The following is a 16720-nucleotide window of genomic DNA, read 5'->3' on the forward strand; positions in this document are numbered from 1 at the left end:
CTGACATTTTCAGGGTCAGGATTTAAAGACATATTATTAGCTGTCAAATATTTATTGTCTTTTAAATGCATATTTTATTTTTTCCAAAGTACAGGGCAAACCCTTGAGAATTTTGGTATTTACCCCCTTTCTTTCTAAATAGCACTTTTTCCTCTGTCTGAAGCAGAAAGCTATGCAACATTAATGTAAAATTATCCAGAGTGAATATGATTCAGTAACTGAGTGACGAACTTGACCATTTAAACAAAAACAGCTTGATAAAAGGGAAGAAGCTATTTTACTATTGCAATGATTACTTACAAAGAAACAAATGTACTTTTAAGAAGACAATGGTTCAAATTGCTTTTCCATTCTCTTTCTCTTTATAATTAATTTTTGTAAATCTGGGAATTGTTGAGGCATTTGAAGTGGATAATATCTAAGAAAGTTTCAAAACCAGTTTGACTGTTTCCTAAAAACAATTCAAGATGCCCATCCTTTGTCCATACTATTACTGTTCATACAGACTTGGTGGCATGTACCTAACTATGGAGTCATAATAAAGGTAGATTGGCATGAATTGAGCTGAAGGTTCAGACAAAAATTGTCTGATCTTCAGCTCAATTCATGCCAAGCTAATGCGTTGAGTTAAAGTTATTTTGATGTGAGCCTCTTGCATGCTATTCCAAACTCCACAAATAATAATGCATTTATTCTTCCTGCTGGTCAATTAGCATCACCCCAGTTTCACCTATGGGTTGAGTGCCGGCTCAATCAGCACCTCATGATGTCATAAATATAAATGCATTCTTAGGAAAGCAACTTGCATATATAACATTGGAAGGATACAAAGAAACGGATGTATTAGGAGAGATGCATTTGTGACAATGCACATTTTCAAACACATTTCATGCAAACGTTCATGAAATTATATAGAAATTATCACGTGACTGCTGTATTTATAACCCTGAATTAATCCCTCATAATTGTAATGGTGTTTCCTCTGTGATAAATGTGTAAAGGATTACTACTGTAAAAATCCTAAGGCAAAAACCAACATGATTTACCACACACATTCAGTTGTCAATTTCCCCCAACTTTGCAGGAAAGACAACTAAATCAAATGCCTATTAAGCCCCTGATGAATTATAACATGTAATGGTTTGGATTAAACAGAGATATCAAATCACTGCAAGGATGTTAGAAAAATTTAAGTCTGAGATAGAAGCCTACACTTGGGGTTCCCTTTCTTTGGGAAAACCCGTTTTGTGTCAGCAATTTAAAATGATTTCCCCCTTCCTAATACTAGGGTAGGGATATGAGGATTTGAGTATAGAAATCAGAACTCTGTGTGGCTTCATGCAGGTTCTTCTGCCAACAGTAATGGAAGACCTACCTTGTGCTTAAATTTGTTGGAATTCTTGTTTTCTTTCTTATTAAGATCAATGAAGTAGTGGGTGATACGTTCCTTCGACTTGGAGTCCATCTCCCATGAAATCTTGAAAGAATCACAAGTGATGTTGCTAATCTTGATGTTGTGAGGAACTGGGAGTTCTTCCATCTCGGCAATCCCACTGTCCTGTGATTTATTCCCTGCAGAGGTGTGGATAAAACATAGCCCTGGTTAGCAGGAGCACAACTGGAGAGCGTGGTTTGGCATCCATTCCTCAGAGAATGAGAGGGAATAGATAGATGGGGTAAAGACCCGAGATTAAGTTGGTGAACAAAAGAGTTGCAGAAAATAAAATAAAAACAAAACCCACCAGCAGAGATTGGGAGGAAGAGCCTTCTCGCACAGGGTTCTCCAACCTTGGCAACTTTAAGACTTGTGGGCTTCAGCTCCCAGAATTCCTCAGCCAGCAAAGTTGGAGACCCCTGCTCTAGCAAACAAGATTTGGGGTTTCAAGGAGAGGTAGCAGCATATTAATTGTGTCCTGTCTCACAGCTGGAATTTTTTTTTTAGCCAAGGAAAAGAAGAGGCAACTATAGAACAGGGCCAAGTAGCTTAGTTTTGGACATTGGGTAGGTTGGTAACTAGAGCTGGGCATTGTTGCAGCTCCATGGCCTATCATAGCAGAGCATCTTGGGCTCGATTGTGACAGGGAAGGGCAGTGGCCAAGCCGAAATGGACAGGTGATGCAAGTGTGGTTGTGATGCTTTTCCAAGGGTGAAGCTTGGCTCATCCTTCCAGTAAAACAATGCCCCATCTAACATTCAAAATATGTCCATCTTTCCTGGATTTCAGAGCATGGTTGCTATTATGTTGAATTTCTCCTGTTGTCCCAAAAGTGCTTTTTTTCCCAGGCACCTTTCATCTTTGGTTAAGGCTTAACAGGCCAGTTCAAAAATAACCGAGAAAACCCAGAGCTGAGCCACTGTGATTTTTAAAGCTACCCGGAGAGAATTGTAAAGTAATTAAAGTCAGATAGAACAGTTATTATTCAAAAACTAACTCCTTTGCTAATTTAAGTTCAACCTACTAATTGTCAACCTGGGAAAAATGAACACAAAAATTAATTGCAGTTTTCGAGTATGGCTACTACAAATGTTCTTGAATCCTTACAAGCAGGAATATCCATGTTTGATAAGAATAATCATGCTTGGAATTCAGTCATGGAATCTGGTCATGGAATCTCTTGTCTGGAGAAAGCAGTTCTCCATTCTACCTGAAATTCTTCACCAACTCTCGGAAGGGTTGGACAACCATCCTGTTGTGGTTCACTGGCAGCCTGTGCAGACGGCGGCAGAATCGGACAAGTGGGGAAAACAGGAACCAGTCCGGAAGCCTGGATAGGACTCGGACGAGGGTCCTGCATCCGATACAGAGATGGGGCCAGGGCCATCTGGGAGTGGTGTGCTGACTCCGGAGCCTCCAGAATCTGTCAGCAGCAAGGCAGAGGAACAAGGGGAGCCTGTTCTCAGTGTGCATGGGCGCAGAGCTGCCAGAAGGCAAGAGCAGCTAAGACAAAAGGTGTCAGAGTATATTCATGAACTGGAATAGACCAATGAATAGACATAGCAACTAAGGCAGCCAATGAGGATTGTTTGAAAAATGAAACTAGAAGTAGTGTAGGTGTGGCTCTATATTAAGCTCTGCAGCTCTGAAGCTATATTAAGCTCTGAGTCTGTCTATTGAAAATGAAACTGCTTCTCTCCTCTGCTGTGTGTCTTGCTTGCCTGCTGAACTAAAGTGAAACTGATGTCTGCTTCTGAGCTCCTGAGTTGTTGTTCTGCTCTGAACCTGTAACATGTCTGCTTCTGTGTGAGTTTGTTCCATGTTGGAGAAACCTACAACTGGTATTGTAAAATTTACTTTATGTGTTTATAAAGAAGTTAAGTGAAGTCTCAGCCATCTGTGTTTACTTTTCTGGTGCTGAATTTATGCTGCAAAACCTCTGAACAAAAGGGGCGACTCAGGAGTAAGGCTTGGAGGTAATTGCCCCTTCCATAAGGTATAAAGGAAGTACAAAGGTAGGAAAACCTTTGCAGGAAGCAACATCGTTCGCTCTGGTCAGTTTGGAACCTGAAAGCTCTGTGGTTCTCCATTTGGTTTGGAAAGACTAATTGGGACTTTAGTTGTTGGCAGCACTTCAAATCAGATAAGGTGCATTTTTATCAGATGTCTTTCGAAGAACTTTGGCAGATGTCCCTGGGACTAATTATAGCCGATTAAGACTCATTCCAGGCTGTGAATGACGATAATTCACAGCCATTGAACTAAAATAAAAGGGTCTTGGATTTTATGTGTGTTTGTTGGTGTCTCAGGAAGCCTTGGTCAGAACACACCCCACTTTTTTTTTCAGCTAAGGAGGCTTCAGGAAATATGGGAAGAATTTTTTTAAAAAGCCCATTGCATAAAGTCAGCTCAGGCACGCAACCCTGGATACTTCTCGAAAGCAGCAACAATGATGGCAAATAACAATTTTATGGTGCCACTCTATCAGATCATAGCTCTGGTAGGTAGCAGCCCTTATTAGCTCACCTTGAACGATCTGAAAAGCTAAGTAGGGCCACACCTGGTTAAAACTTGGATGAGAGACTGTCAGGAAACTGCAGGCTGGCTAGATGAGAAATTCTAAAGGTGAAGAAAATGGAAAAGCCAAGAATGCAACTTCAGGATGGCCCTGAAGCAGTGGTGGGATTCAGTTTTTTTTTACTACCTGTTCTGTGGGTATGGCTTTGTATGTGTGGCAGGGGAAGGTTACTGCAAAATCCCATTCCCACCCCACCCCACTAACCTGCTTTTCAGCTCCATTCTCCTGTGCAGGATTGTGATGATCCAAAATAAACACAGTCACAAAAAACAGGTAAAGCCCCTTTTATTGCTTCACTTTGCTTCCAAGCTACAAATATCCTTGACTGGAGACAAAAAACTCCCACACAAGCAGTTACAAGAAGGAGGAAATGCCATTTAAATTATAAAGAGTAAAAAAACAACACAAACCAGGCAAGATAAAGGCTTGAAGACGTTCACACACTGGGAAGGACACCAAACTCAGAGGAACAATAAATAGAGATATTTCCATGCTTTGTTTCCAGCCCTCGCCCATACGCATGTCCGTCCTCTTATTCAGTTGTCACAGCTGCAGCCCATGACGAGGATCAAGGCCCTCTCCTCCCAAATAGACCATGGCTCTCCATTATCCTCTCCTCCCTGCATGCCCTAGGATGGAGAGGGGATGGGCCTGGGTCCTCCTCTGACTGCCCAGCCGGCCTCAGCCCTTCCCTAGCCTCCTCCACAACCTCCGGAGCCACACTTCCACTCCCTGTTAGCTGTTCCTCCTCTCCCTCAGTCAGTCTCCACCAGGGGCATGACAAGGGTAACAAAAGAAGACCCAGCCAATCAGCTGGGACTCAATGGGAGGCAGAGAATAGATGGGGTTAGCGGGGCCAGTCAGAGGCGGCATTTGCCAGTTCTCTGAACTACTCAAACTTTCTGCTACCTGTTCTCCAGAACTGGTCAGAACCTGCTGAATAGCACCTCTGCCCTGAAGCCACTAGGCCTGGAGCTCCACTTGAAGCAGACTTTGGTCTACTGCAAGGCTAGAATAGTCACACAGTTTTCCAAAATCCTTGGCACAAGCATTGGGACCCGCTTCACAAAGGGCCAGAGTGGAGTCTTTGGGATCTTTCTTAACTAACCAGGAAATCAAGGATGTGTTGCTTGCATCTTTTCCCCTGAAGCCAAAAGGTTTAAAATATCTTGAGCTTTAACTAAAGCATGGCTTAATCACTTAAAAACCTGAGCTTTGGATCTCAGACATGGCTAACATAAAAGATGTCATGTATCACGGAACAAAGTCCACCATCAAATTAAAAAGAAAAACAAAAGGAAGGTAGCATCTACTTCAAAAGGCCTCCACTGCCAGATCTCTGTATCTGCCATTCTTCCATGGAAGAAGAAAGGGGCGGGGGGGAGAGTTGGTACAAGTAATTCTTTTTGATGTAACCTGAATATTGTAAGTCTTGTATTGAATCTGTATAACTTGCACATAATATACAACTGGTGACTGGAGCCCAGATGCCTGGAAACTTGTCACCTCTTGGAGAGATTGCAAGAGGAGAAGGGGCCATAAAAATTCCAGCTCCGAAAGAAACTTCCTGGGAAACTTTTCTAAGCTAAGTTCCCAGAAAAAAAGGGGGGGAATTAACATGTTGCTTCTTTGCATTGACTAAATCCACATCAGAATAAGGGGAGGGGTTCTAACTCCCTTTATCTACGCTGTATGCCTGGAGGCATATTAGACCCTGCTTAGATACTTCCTTTTCACAATAAAGAATTCCTTTTGAAGTAAATAGTTTTCAGAAGTTCATTCTTATCGTTTGAAAGGGAGAGAGTCTGGGCCTTACATCCACAAATGAAGCCTTCATCTGGGTCAGGGAAGAGAATGGAGATGTCACTATTCAAGCTTCTGTGACTTCTAAAGTCCCTGCCTGGAGCTGTGCCTTGAGACAGGTCAAAACAAAATGGAAATGTACTGCCTTACTTAAAAACAGAAAATAAATCTTTACAAACAGAAGGAGAAGAAAATGACACACCATAATAAATTGGTGTTGAATGTGTGAAAACGTCTGACTCCCCCACCCAACCCCTTTGACTTATATTTTCTTTCTTTGACTGCAATTGTCTGCTTTATTGCCATTTTAGGGTGGTTTGTAAATGAAACGGGCTTTCCAATGGAAATAAAATATTGTATTTTTAAGGCAATAAGCCAGGAGCACCATCAGGGGGATGAGAAAAGCCAGTATGGCTGCCGTGATTGTGGGATTCATGCCTCTATTTTACTGCCCCCCCAAAAAGTTTGCTTCCCCCATCTTCCTTTTAACACCCCCGAAACACACGAATAAATCTATGCCCCCTCCCTCCTCTGCATCTGGTCCTGAAAGGTGTGGGTGGCTGGTGGACAGCTCACTTCCTTGTGGTCCTCCAATATTGTAGGTGCAATGCATTTCTGCATCTTTTGCAGGGTTACAGATTAACAGAGTTGGAAGCACCTTGTAGGTCATCTAGTCCAATCCCCTGCCCAAGCAGGAGACCCTACACCATTTCTGACCAATGGCAGTCCAATCTCTTCTTGAAAGCCTCCAGTGATGAAGCTCCCATAACTTCCAAGGGCAACTTCTGTACCATCCGTTGATTATTCTCTGTATCTATATACAGAGCTGGATCTCTCAACAAGAGAGAGAGAAAGAAAAGAGAGGGAGAGAGAGATACAGATTGGAAGGGACCTTGTATGTCACCTTGTCCAACCCCCCCTCCAAGCAGGAGACCCTGCACCATTTCTGACCAATGGCAGTCCAGGCTCTTCTTGAAAGCCTCCAGTGATGAAGGTCCCACAATGTCCAAAGGCAACTTCTGTTCTATGGGTTGACTGTTCTCACTGTCAGAAAATTTATCCTTACTTCCAGGTTGAATCTCTCCTTGATCAGTTTCCATCCATTATTCCTTGTCTGGCCTTCGGGTGCTTTAGAAAATAGCTTGACCCCCTCCTCCTCTCTGTGGAAGCCCCTCAAATATTAGAACACTGCTATCATGTCTCCCCTGGTCCTTCTCTTCCCTAGACTAGCCATGCCCAGTTCCTGTAACCGTTCTTCATACGTTTTAGCCTCCAGTCCCCTAATCATCTTGGTTGCTCTTCTCTGCACTCTTTTTAGAGTCTCAACATCTTTTGTATAGTGTGGTGACCAAAACTGGATGCAGGATTGTAGGTGTGGTCTTACTAAGGCTTTATAGAGTGGTATTAGTACCTCCCTTGATCTTGACTGTATCCCTCTGTTAATGCAGTTTAGGATTGTGTTGGCTTTTTTGGCTGCCACCACACACTTTTGGCTCATATTTAACTGATTGTCCACTATGACTCCGAGATCTCTTTCACAATTACTGCTGTTAAGCCTGATTCCACCCGGTTTATATGTGTACTTTTAATTTTTCTTGCCTAAGTGTAAGACTTTACTTTAGAGCGAGCGCTACATATTCAGGGGCCACTGCTTGCAACATAGCTTTAAGCAGTGGAGGTACCCCAAATTGTCCCTGGAAGTGATAATAATGGTAGAATAAGGAGATTGCTAAACTCCAATGGAGGACTTACAGTTAAGTCCATGGAGATGTTGTAACATGGAGATCTTATTATGGAAATGGCTAGTATATATCATTATGTAAAAGTAAAAAGTTTTGATTGTAGGTTATTACCATATTCTACTGTGTCAAAAGGAGTCAGAAGTCAATGCTTTTCTTTTTTCTTTTCCCCTTTACACTTTTTCCTCTTCCCCTTTTCCTCCCCTATTTTCCATGATTTTCATTTTTCTTGGTATTTCTGTATTTTATATTTTGATAAACTAATAAGAAAATACTGGAATGGACATAAGTGTGAAAAGTCACAAGCCACTTTTGTCAATGCTGTAGTAACTTTGAATAATCACTAAAAATAATATATAATATATAAATAATCACTAAAAATGGTTATAAGTCAAGGACTACCTATACAGCAAGAGAAGTGAGCATGAATTCTAGTCTTCAAGACCTCCTTTTAGTGGACACGGCATTCAAACCCCAAAGATATAATCATCAGGGCAACTGATTTTAATTGTTCTATACCAGTGGTCACCAACCAGTGGGCCGGGGACCACTGGTGGTCCGTGAGAAAATTTTGGTGATCTGCAGAGAAATGTCACCCCCAAAGCACCCCCCAAAGCAATTAATCCAGGCTGTGAAGGAACACAAGGCTGTGTTGCCCACATGGCCCGTGGGAACACAACGCAAGGAAAGCAGCAAAAGTCTTTCTTTCTCTCCCCCAAACTCCACCAGAAATGAATCTTTGGGACCCTGCAAGGCATCCTGCTCTAAGAGGCTGCACCGGCAAAGACTCATTTCTGGCGGAGTTTGAGGGAGAGAAAGAAAGACTTCTGCTGCTTCTGCTGCTTTCCTTGCATGAAGCCAAAAGTCTCTCTCCCCCGAGAACAGAGCTGGAGACGGTATCCTGCGATCCCAAATAAAGAATGATCGATCAGTAGGAAAAAGGGGTGGGGAATTTTCCTGCAGAGTTTTTTTGGGATTTTTCCAGGGTCTCTGGTCCACGGGATTTAAAATTATGAGTTTGATGGTCCCTGAGGTCTAAAAGGTTGGCGATCCCTGTTCTATACTGAAATTAATTTCCTTTAACACTATATTTGCCTATATTTGCTTTAACTAATATTTATTATTTTAAGGCTGGATTCCCAACTGACACATCAGACCAAACGGTTTGAGGAACATATTTATCCAACATAAGAAAAACATTTCTCTCCCTTTCCATTTTCCTCTTAATGAAAGCTCTGTGTTTTTTTCATGGTCTGGTACTTTTGACGTCTTCCTTCTTCTTCCTTGGTTTAATGAGCCATTCCTTTGCACACAAATCTGATTTGATTCATGCAAATGGCCATTTTAGCAACCAAAAGAAAACAGAATGCCTAAGATGGGGCTTGATTTTTGTTTTTTTGTTTTTCCAGAGGAAGTATTTACAACATCAATGGTTTTACTGCCAATCACACCAAAACAGAAAGAAAGAAAGGAAGGAAGGAAGGAAGGAAGGAAGGAAGGAAGGAAGGAAGGAAGGAAGGAAGAAAGAAAGAAAGAAAGAAAGAAAGAAAGAAAGAAAGAAAGAAAGAAAGAAAGAAAGAAAGAAAGAATATCATTTTTTGCAAAAACCCTTTCCCAAGTGAGGGCTAAAGTAGACCATCCCTCAAGCTGGGCTGAACTAATTCCTCCCCATGGATAATACTTGAAGACAGGACTGGAGAGCTGGAGAAGAGTGCAGCCTTTCTCTGCCGCCCCCTTCTTTTTCTTTCTGTCCTTGCTACCTTTCCACCACAAGGTGTGGGACTCCCTGGCAGCCCTCAAAAGATTGACCCAAAGGCTTCCGTCTCAGAGGAGCAACAGGCCTACATAATCCATCCCACAGTCCTGTAGGTGCCAATGTCTGAGTCACTCCCTTCGGAGAAAGCCGCAAGCAATTGTTTCTCTGTTCCCACCTCCACCCCTCTCCTCTCGGATTCTTGATTCACAAATGGCTAATTGTATAATTAAAATTATTATCCATATGAGCAGTGACTAAAAAGGATCACAGTTGTCAAACACAATGTTAGTTTCATGTTGTGCTAGCGAACTCCTACTCTTCATTACCGCCTTGCCTTGCAGAACGAACAGTCAAAGCCTCACAAAATTTTAATTGCACAAAGAACGATTCTCTGGAACCTGGCAGCTATGGCCCATTTTTCAACTCATTTCCCCGCCTTGCAAGCCACCTTGTCTCACGCATCCCTCAATTCCAGTTGGAACTATAAATAACGTTTTAAGACTTAGACAGTCCCTTTTCTGAATACGTACCCAGCCATCTCTTTTGTCCAGGTATTTCCTCAAGAACATCTTGGGATTAAATGATGTAGATGTTATAAGACAGGGGTGTCAAACCCAAAGCCTGGGTGCCAGATCTGGCCCATGGGGCCACCCTGGAAACAGTGAAGGCCTGGCCTGTGGTGCCTCCGCCAGTAAAAACAGAGCTTGTGAGGGCCGCGTCTGGCTCTTCCAAGCTCCATTTTCACTGACAGGGGATTTCAGGAAGCCGTTGCAGCTGAAAACGGAGCTCGGGAGCCCGTTTTTGCTGGCAGATCACTCGGGCCACCACAGGCGCCCCCTGACACGAATGACGAGCTAGCCATGCCCACCCTGGCCATGCCCACCCCAGCCCTCTTAGGTCAAAGACAACCTTGATGCAACCCTTAATGAAATCGAGCTTGATACCCCTGTTAGAAGACATCTACGTGGAAACTTTAGAGAAGGTGTAGCCAACTGGCCCCTTTAAGACCCATGGACTTCAACCCCAGCACCCCAGAATTCAACCCCAGTCATGGGAATTCATGGGAATTCTCGGAGCAGAAGCCCACAAGTCTTAAAGTGGCTAAGGTTTGGACACCTCTGCTTTAAAAAGTGATGGTCGATAGTTAATCAAGAGAAGTTAGCATTGACAATTTCAAATCACTTTTGGTCAAATGGGTGGCTATAGAATTTTGATTAATGAATGAACAAATGCAATGTCAAATAGATCAAACATGAACAACACCACGTATGTTATCTACCCACCAGTCTACTTCTGAGTAGATTTACCTTCAGTGCTTAGCAGCAAAATGTAGATACATACAGCTATCTTTAACTGTTTATCCCAGCAAATTATAAATGGCATGTAGGAAACTGTGGTCCTTAAGTCCATCCTAGCCTCAGGGACCAACCAATCTGAAAGACATTAAGCTCAGCAGGATATCACTGGATCTCTTGAGCTTGCATCTGCTTGAATTCCAGGGATCACTAGTTGTGGTGGGATAACAATAATAATTTTCATAAATTTGAAGGGTCTCTGGGATCTGGGATTGAAGACCAAATAAAAGAATAGGTTTTTTTCTAGAAGCCTTCAAGAGCAGTTTCAAACACAATTCTTGCTCACCACTGAGAATATCCCTGAAAGTTGCATGCAAAGAGCTGGAGTTACATGTAAAAGAAACATTTATGCTGGGGGAATTGGGAAATAAAAGTAAATTGTAAAATTATTTGCAATTAAAGTAGGATCTAATTTTACATTTAAAAATAGGTTTCAGGGCAATTCACATTGATAGTTACATGAATTTTACTGGTTCTGTCTGGTTCTATAGAACTGGACGTTAGGGCTCCCGGTAGTTTGGAGAACCAGTAAAATGGCCCCCTGGCTGGCCCTGCCCCTCTCCGCCCCCTGCCCAGTCAGTCCCTATTGCACATGTGCAACATTGTGCGCATATGCGACATGCCTGCAGCCTGCTTTTGCCCGCCAGGCCAGCCATTGCTGCCTGCCTTCCGCTATGGCCCTGCCTTTACTGATCTCCCTGGGTGAGTGGAACTCTGCAAGCCCCAGTCACCTTCCCCCCACCACTTGCCTTTTGCTGCCACGGCCGGCTGGTCGCCTTTCCCCCTCCCCACTTGCCTTCCGCCAAGGAACACGTGGAGAGGCTTGTATAGGTTGAATCCTGCTTTTCTCTGCTTGCCCGGCAGCTGTTTCTAATGAGAAGGAGGGGAGAGCTCCCATTAGAAGCCCTGCCCAGCCGCTTCCAGAAGTCCCCACAAAGCTCGTCTGGCTACCAGGTAAATAGAGGGTAGCCTCCTGGGAGCAAAAATGGGGAGTTGGGGGTGGGGTCCAGTGCCGCTCCCCCACCTCGTTTTTGTTCCCAAGGGGCTCCAGGGAGGCTTGCTAGGTCCCATTTTGGGCCTCAGAGGCCTTCCTGCAGCCTCCTGGGACCATCCAGCCATCCAGTATGCCTGGATTCAGTGTTTAGCAAAAAGAACATTTGGAGCTAATATAGTATTGATTCCTGCCTTGGGAATGTTCTGGGTAAACAAAACTATGCAGTCTCCTAAAACTGTTGGAGCCAATCTTCTTTCTTCCTTCCATATCCTCCTCTTCAAAACAAGTAAGCTGCTCTGCTTTTTCATGCCAGGCTTAGCATGGTAAGTTCAGAGTGGATTTTGTAGAGAACAGCTTACCTTTAGGTCTCATTCATTTGCTCAGTTTCAGAGCATACATTACACCATTTCCAAAGCACAGGCTGTTATTTCTGAATGACCATTTCTTCTGTTGGAATATCTGCTTGTTTCCAACACTGTGCAAAGGTTATTCTGGCTGCAGTAAGAATGGGCAGTATTATATATTTGACTTTTTTAGAAATTTGTCTATTAAATATCCCCAATAGGAAGAATTCTGGTTTTAATTCAATTTGCTCTGCCATTATTTCCTCTAACCATTTTTTTATTCTATGCCAGTATCTTTGGGCTTCAGTGCAGGGCCACCACATATGAAAAAATGTTCCCTGTTTCTTTTTACATTTCCAGCAATTCGGATTCATGTTCGGAGACATTTTCGCTATTCTCGAGGGCGAGAGATGCCATCTATAAAACATTTTATAAGCATTTTCTTTATATGTTGCTGATTTTGTAATTTTATTATTCCTTGTCCAGACCTTTTCCCATTCTAATAATGTAATGCTACGTCCTATGTTTCTACTCCAAGCTATCATGTTGCCTTTGGCTACTTCCTCTTCTAATTCTGTCTCTAGTAAATAATTATAAAAAGAGTGACAAAATAGATTCTCCAAGTAAGTTTCCACTTCCTCAAACTCTGCCATCTAATATCCCTAGCAGAGAAGGAGGAGCTCTTAAAGAGGGGAAGCAAGCCATTGAGGAAAGTAAAATAAATCAAATTAGTGTTAATGATTGGGACAGAAAATGTGGCGCATTATACTGTAAGGGTGTTAATGGCTAAAATATCTATTATTTTCTCAAACAAATGCTGGTTTTATTCATGAATATTAAAGTACAGTGAGATACTCAAATTTAAGTTCTGATTCACTAAATGTCCATGGAGATTCTCAGTCATCCAGGAGGTCATGGTCATCCCAAAAAGGTACTTTTTACAAAAGGCAACTGGACTTTCTTTGTTTTTCTTTGAAGACATTTCACTCCTCACCAAGAAGCTTCTTCAATTCGGACTGAAGTGGACGATGGAATTATATTCCTTGCAGCCATCTGGTCTCATTAGCACTCTTTCCGAGAGTCGTTGAGGCTACTTGGGTTTCTTTCTGTACCAGAGGTGGGTATTCAGCAGGTTCTGACCAGTTCTGGAGAACCAGTAGCAGAAACTTTGAGTAGTTTGGAGAACCAGAAAATAGCACCTCTAATTTGAGATTATACAGTACCCTTCCCCTGCCACACCCACCAAGCCACGCCCACAGAATTGGTAGTAAAAGAAATTGAATCCCACTACTGTTCTGTACCCTCAGAATCACCTGAATCAGAGTATAAACCTTCTTGGAACGGCTGAAAGGACTGTGTTGTAAACAGGAGATAGGTGGTGTCGTATCCACCCCCTCTGTGGAGAGAGGGCTGTCCAATCTTAATGTAGATGGCTTCTTTGATCCTTCTTTCAAACCAGCAGTCCTCTGTGTCCAGAATGTGGACTTTTGGGGGGGGGGGGAGAAAAACCACCTTTGGGACTTTTGTTTTCTGAGATAAAATTATCCTCAAGCTCCATCACCAGAGGTTTTTAAGAAGAGATTGGTCAGCTGTTTGTCTGAAATGGTATAGTGCAGTGGTGGCTAACCTTTTCGGGCACCTGTGCCAAAAATTGCGTGCGTGTAAGTGTGCGCGCACTCGTCTGCCAGCACCCAGAATGCAATGCACCCCCCACGCCCTCTGTACATGTGTGTGAAATCCACCCCCCCCCGCCACCCCCTTACTTGCACTGTGCCTCACAGCTGATTTTTTTTGGCTGGTTTGAGGCCTTTTTCAGCCTCCCAGAGGCTTGGAAAAAGCCCATGCAAGGCTTTTCAGGTCGGGCCTATTATTCGACCTGAAAAGTCTTGCAGAGGCTTTTTCCAAGCCTCTGGGAGGCCGAAAAAGGCCTCAAACCAGCTGAAAAATCAGCAGTGAGGCACGCACCTGCGCAGTGAGGTAAGTTTGCCTGAGGCTCGCGTGCTGGCACAAATGGCTCTGTGTGCCACTTGTGGCACATGTGCCATAGGTTTGCCATCATGGGTATAGTGTTTCCTGCTGAGCAGGGGGTTGGATAAGAAGGCATCCAAGTTTCTTTCCAGCTCTGTTATTGTTACTGTAGCTTTACATCCAGTTCATTTGAATGAAGAAAATCTAACTCACCCACCAGGTTACTTTTGAATATGTAAAAAGATTTGAAAGCAGAAGGAGACTGCAAGAGAACATCCCAACGTTAAATTCTTATTAGGGATGTAAAGGACCTGCACCAAGGATCTTGCTGGGAGTAGATTGGAGTTTATTGCATCTAATGGATTCATGGCAGGAGGAACACATGCCGAACACAGTAAAATGGATTGCAAGTACACCAATCTATATATTTCTAGTCCCAACCCAGCTGTCTTGAGCGGATTGGATCAGCAAGAAGCAACATCGAGTGATATTTTTGCTTTTTCCTTAAGCTCTCAATAATATAATTTAATTTATTCAGTTTAACATGGGCTTTTATTCCAAAAGACTCTGGGCAGTTTACCCAATCCATAAAAAAGGGTAAAGTAATTAGAACAGTTCAAGCTTACAAAAACAGGAAGCCCAGACCAAAACAACTTGAAGGACCAGCGTCTGGCTTTTGAACTCTCATTAGTATTTCAAAATTCTGCCTACTGTTCTGACCCAACCGTGTTCCCAAAGAGCAAACACAGACAAAGGCAGCAGTCCCCACCATTTAAGGTTTAATAACAAATTCTGTTCCTTTACAGATAAAAGGCTGCTTTCCACTAATTAGCTCTGACAAGAAAAAACCTTCTCAAGTTGTTCATCAATGCTGCCAAAAACCCAGAGATAAGAACTAATTTACAAGATTCTCCAAACACAAACTAAGATGTCCACCAGTTGAGCTTAAGAGCTTCTTTGCTGTCTGCAAAGAACGCGTTTCCAAACCTGGCTTTTATCCTCTTGAGGGAGGGGCCATTACCTTGCAGCCTTACTCCCGAGTCGCCTGTGCTGCTGTAATTGTTCTTTCCTCCAAGTAATCCTGTGTGCACGTGCACTTGGCAGAGGCTCCTCGGGAACCTCCTCATCACTGCTGCCAGCCCCCACAATCTCTGAAAGCAGCAGTCCACTCCCTGATCGTCCTGGCCCCTCATCAGAATCCTTGCTCTCCTCAACAATCTGCACCTGCTGCCAGCTAACCACAACAACTGCAGAGTGGAAATTTTAACAGCCAATGACCTGGAATACAAACCATCACCCCAAATGACCCTCCAAGTTAGATAATTCTCCTTGCACAAGAATGGCATAATATGGAGAGACAAGGTCACTCTTCAGAGGGACTTCTGTTGGAAAAGGGATGAGCGCCTAATGGACCTGCAGAGTTTTAAATGCCAGCCTGGATCGTATCTTACCCCCCATTAGTTTCCTCAGCCATGAAATTCATAGTTCTTGGGGGAGGGGGGAGATTTTGGGGGGTGGAGTGCTTGGAGAATGAGAATGCTGCAGGCAAAAATGGATGAGGTTACAAGTCTTCCATCTGGGAGACAACTAAGAGGTTTTCCCAAAATGTTAAAACTAAAATAAAGTAAGCAGGGTTCACTTGGGAAATCAGACTGAGTTCTAGGTAGCAGGATGAACATTAGGGATGCATTTGTGTGCATGTGATGGTGGTGGTTTTTTCCCCCTTCAGGTCATAGTTGAGTGCAATGGAAGCTGAAACAGGACTCAAGGTTGCACTCCCCCAAACTCTCTTAAACCTCGACACGTCTGTCACTTTGGTTTCTGTCCTGACTAGAATCAAATTTTGCCAACCTTGCAAATTCTGGATTTCTTGAGCAGGAAAGCTTGCAATGCTGGAAGCAAATCAAAAGCATCTTGAGGCCAAATCTGGGCCACACCATCAAGCCCAAACAACGTGTCCATTGCCAACACAGTTATTCAACTCTTTACTCAACCAAAACATCGCTCTATTTATTGGCCAGGTGTCCCGCCTGAGTGCGTAGTAGAAGCATGCATCATTAAGCAATCTGCATTTCAGGGGGCATCTTCATACTGATTTAGGGAAGAAATTTTTTAGAATTCCTAGGTAGGAATTCTGTTTAATGTCCAAACCACCAGAAAAACCAAGCAGGAGGAAGAGGAAGAGGAGGATTCGGCAGAGAGGAAAGGGAAGAGGAAGAAGGAGTAGTAATAGTAGTAATAGTAATAGTAAAGAGGGAGGTCTATTCATTCCAGGCTTTCTTATTATTATTATAGGTGAAAAAGAAAGACCTTAACTACTATACCAGACTGGCTCTTATACTTAAAAATGAACCCAATGTTATGAAAATATTGCAAATCAATGTTGCAACCTGCTTTGTGATTTAATGGGTAACTGTGCTTAGGCCAAGGAGAAATTTGAGGACAGTTTCATATGTACACAACAGTAGAGCTAGGCGCCAATGGGAACTTCTGGATTCACACATCATGGCTTAATGAACCTTGGTTTAATAAAACCAAGGTTGGCTGGGTTTCCATTATACACGGAGCCATATACCATGGTTTACAAAGCACAACCATCAAGTTGATATATTAAGCTGAAACTTAACTGTCATTATAGCTGAGTGTGAATTCATGAACCAGCAAAGGTCATAATCCTTGATATAAACATGGTTTTAAGAGCTTAGGGTCCAGAAAAATAGAAAAACAGGATAGCTGGATTTATATATT

General features: G+C 43.0%; 1 protein-coding gene across 2 annotated transcripts in view; it reads right to left on the reverse strand.

Annotated features, from left to right (window-relative positions):
* Window positions 1–16720, reverse strand: part of PHYHIPL (phytanoyl-CoA 2-hydroxylase interacting protein like) — a 63188-nt gene that overhangs the window by 12323 nt on the left and 34145 nt on the right. For both annotated transcript variants that reach the window (XM_087963836.1, XM_026674227.2), the window contains exon 2: window positions 1376–1572. In XM_087963836.1, coding sequence (XP_087819962.1) covers window positions 1376–1572 — 197 coding nt within the window. The remainder of the gene's footprint in view (window positions 1–1375; window positions 1573–16720) is intronic.

Source organism: Notechis scutatus, chromosome 4 (assembly GCF_049901735.1).
Source record: "Notechis scutatus isolate UNSWTSFEM ecotype Mainland chromosome 4, rNotScu1.2, whole genome shotgun sequence".
Lineage (NCBI taxonomy): Eukaryota > Metazoa > Chordata > Lepidosauria > Squamata > Elapidae > Notechis > Notechis scutatus.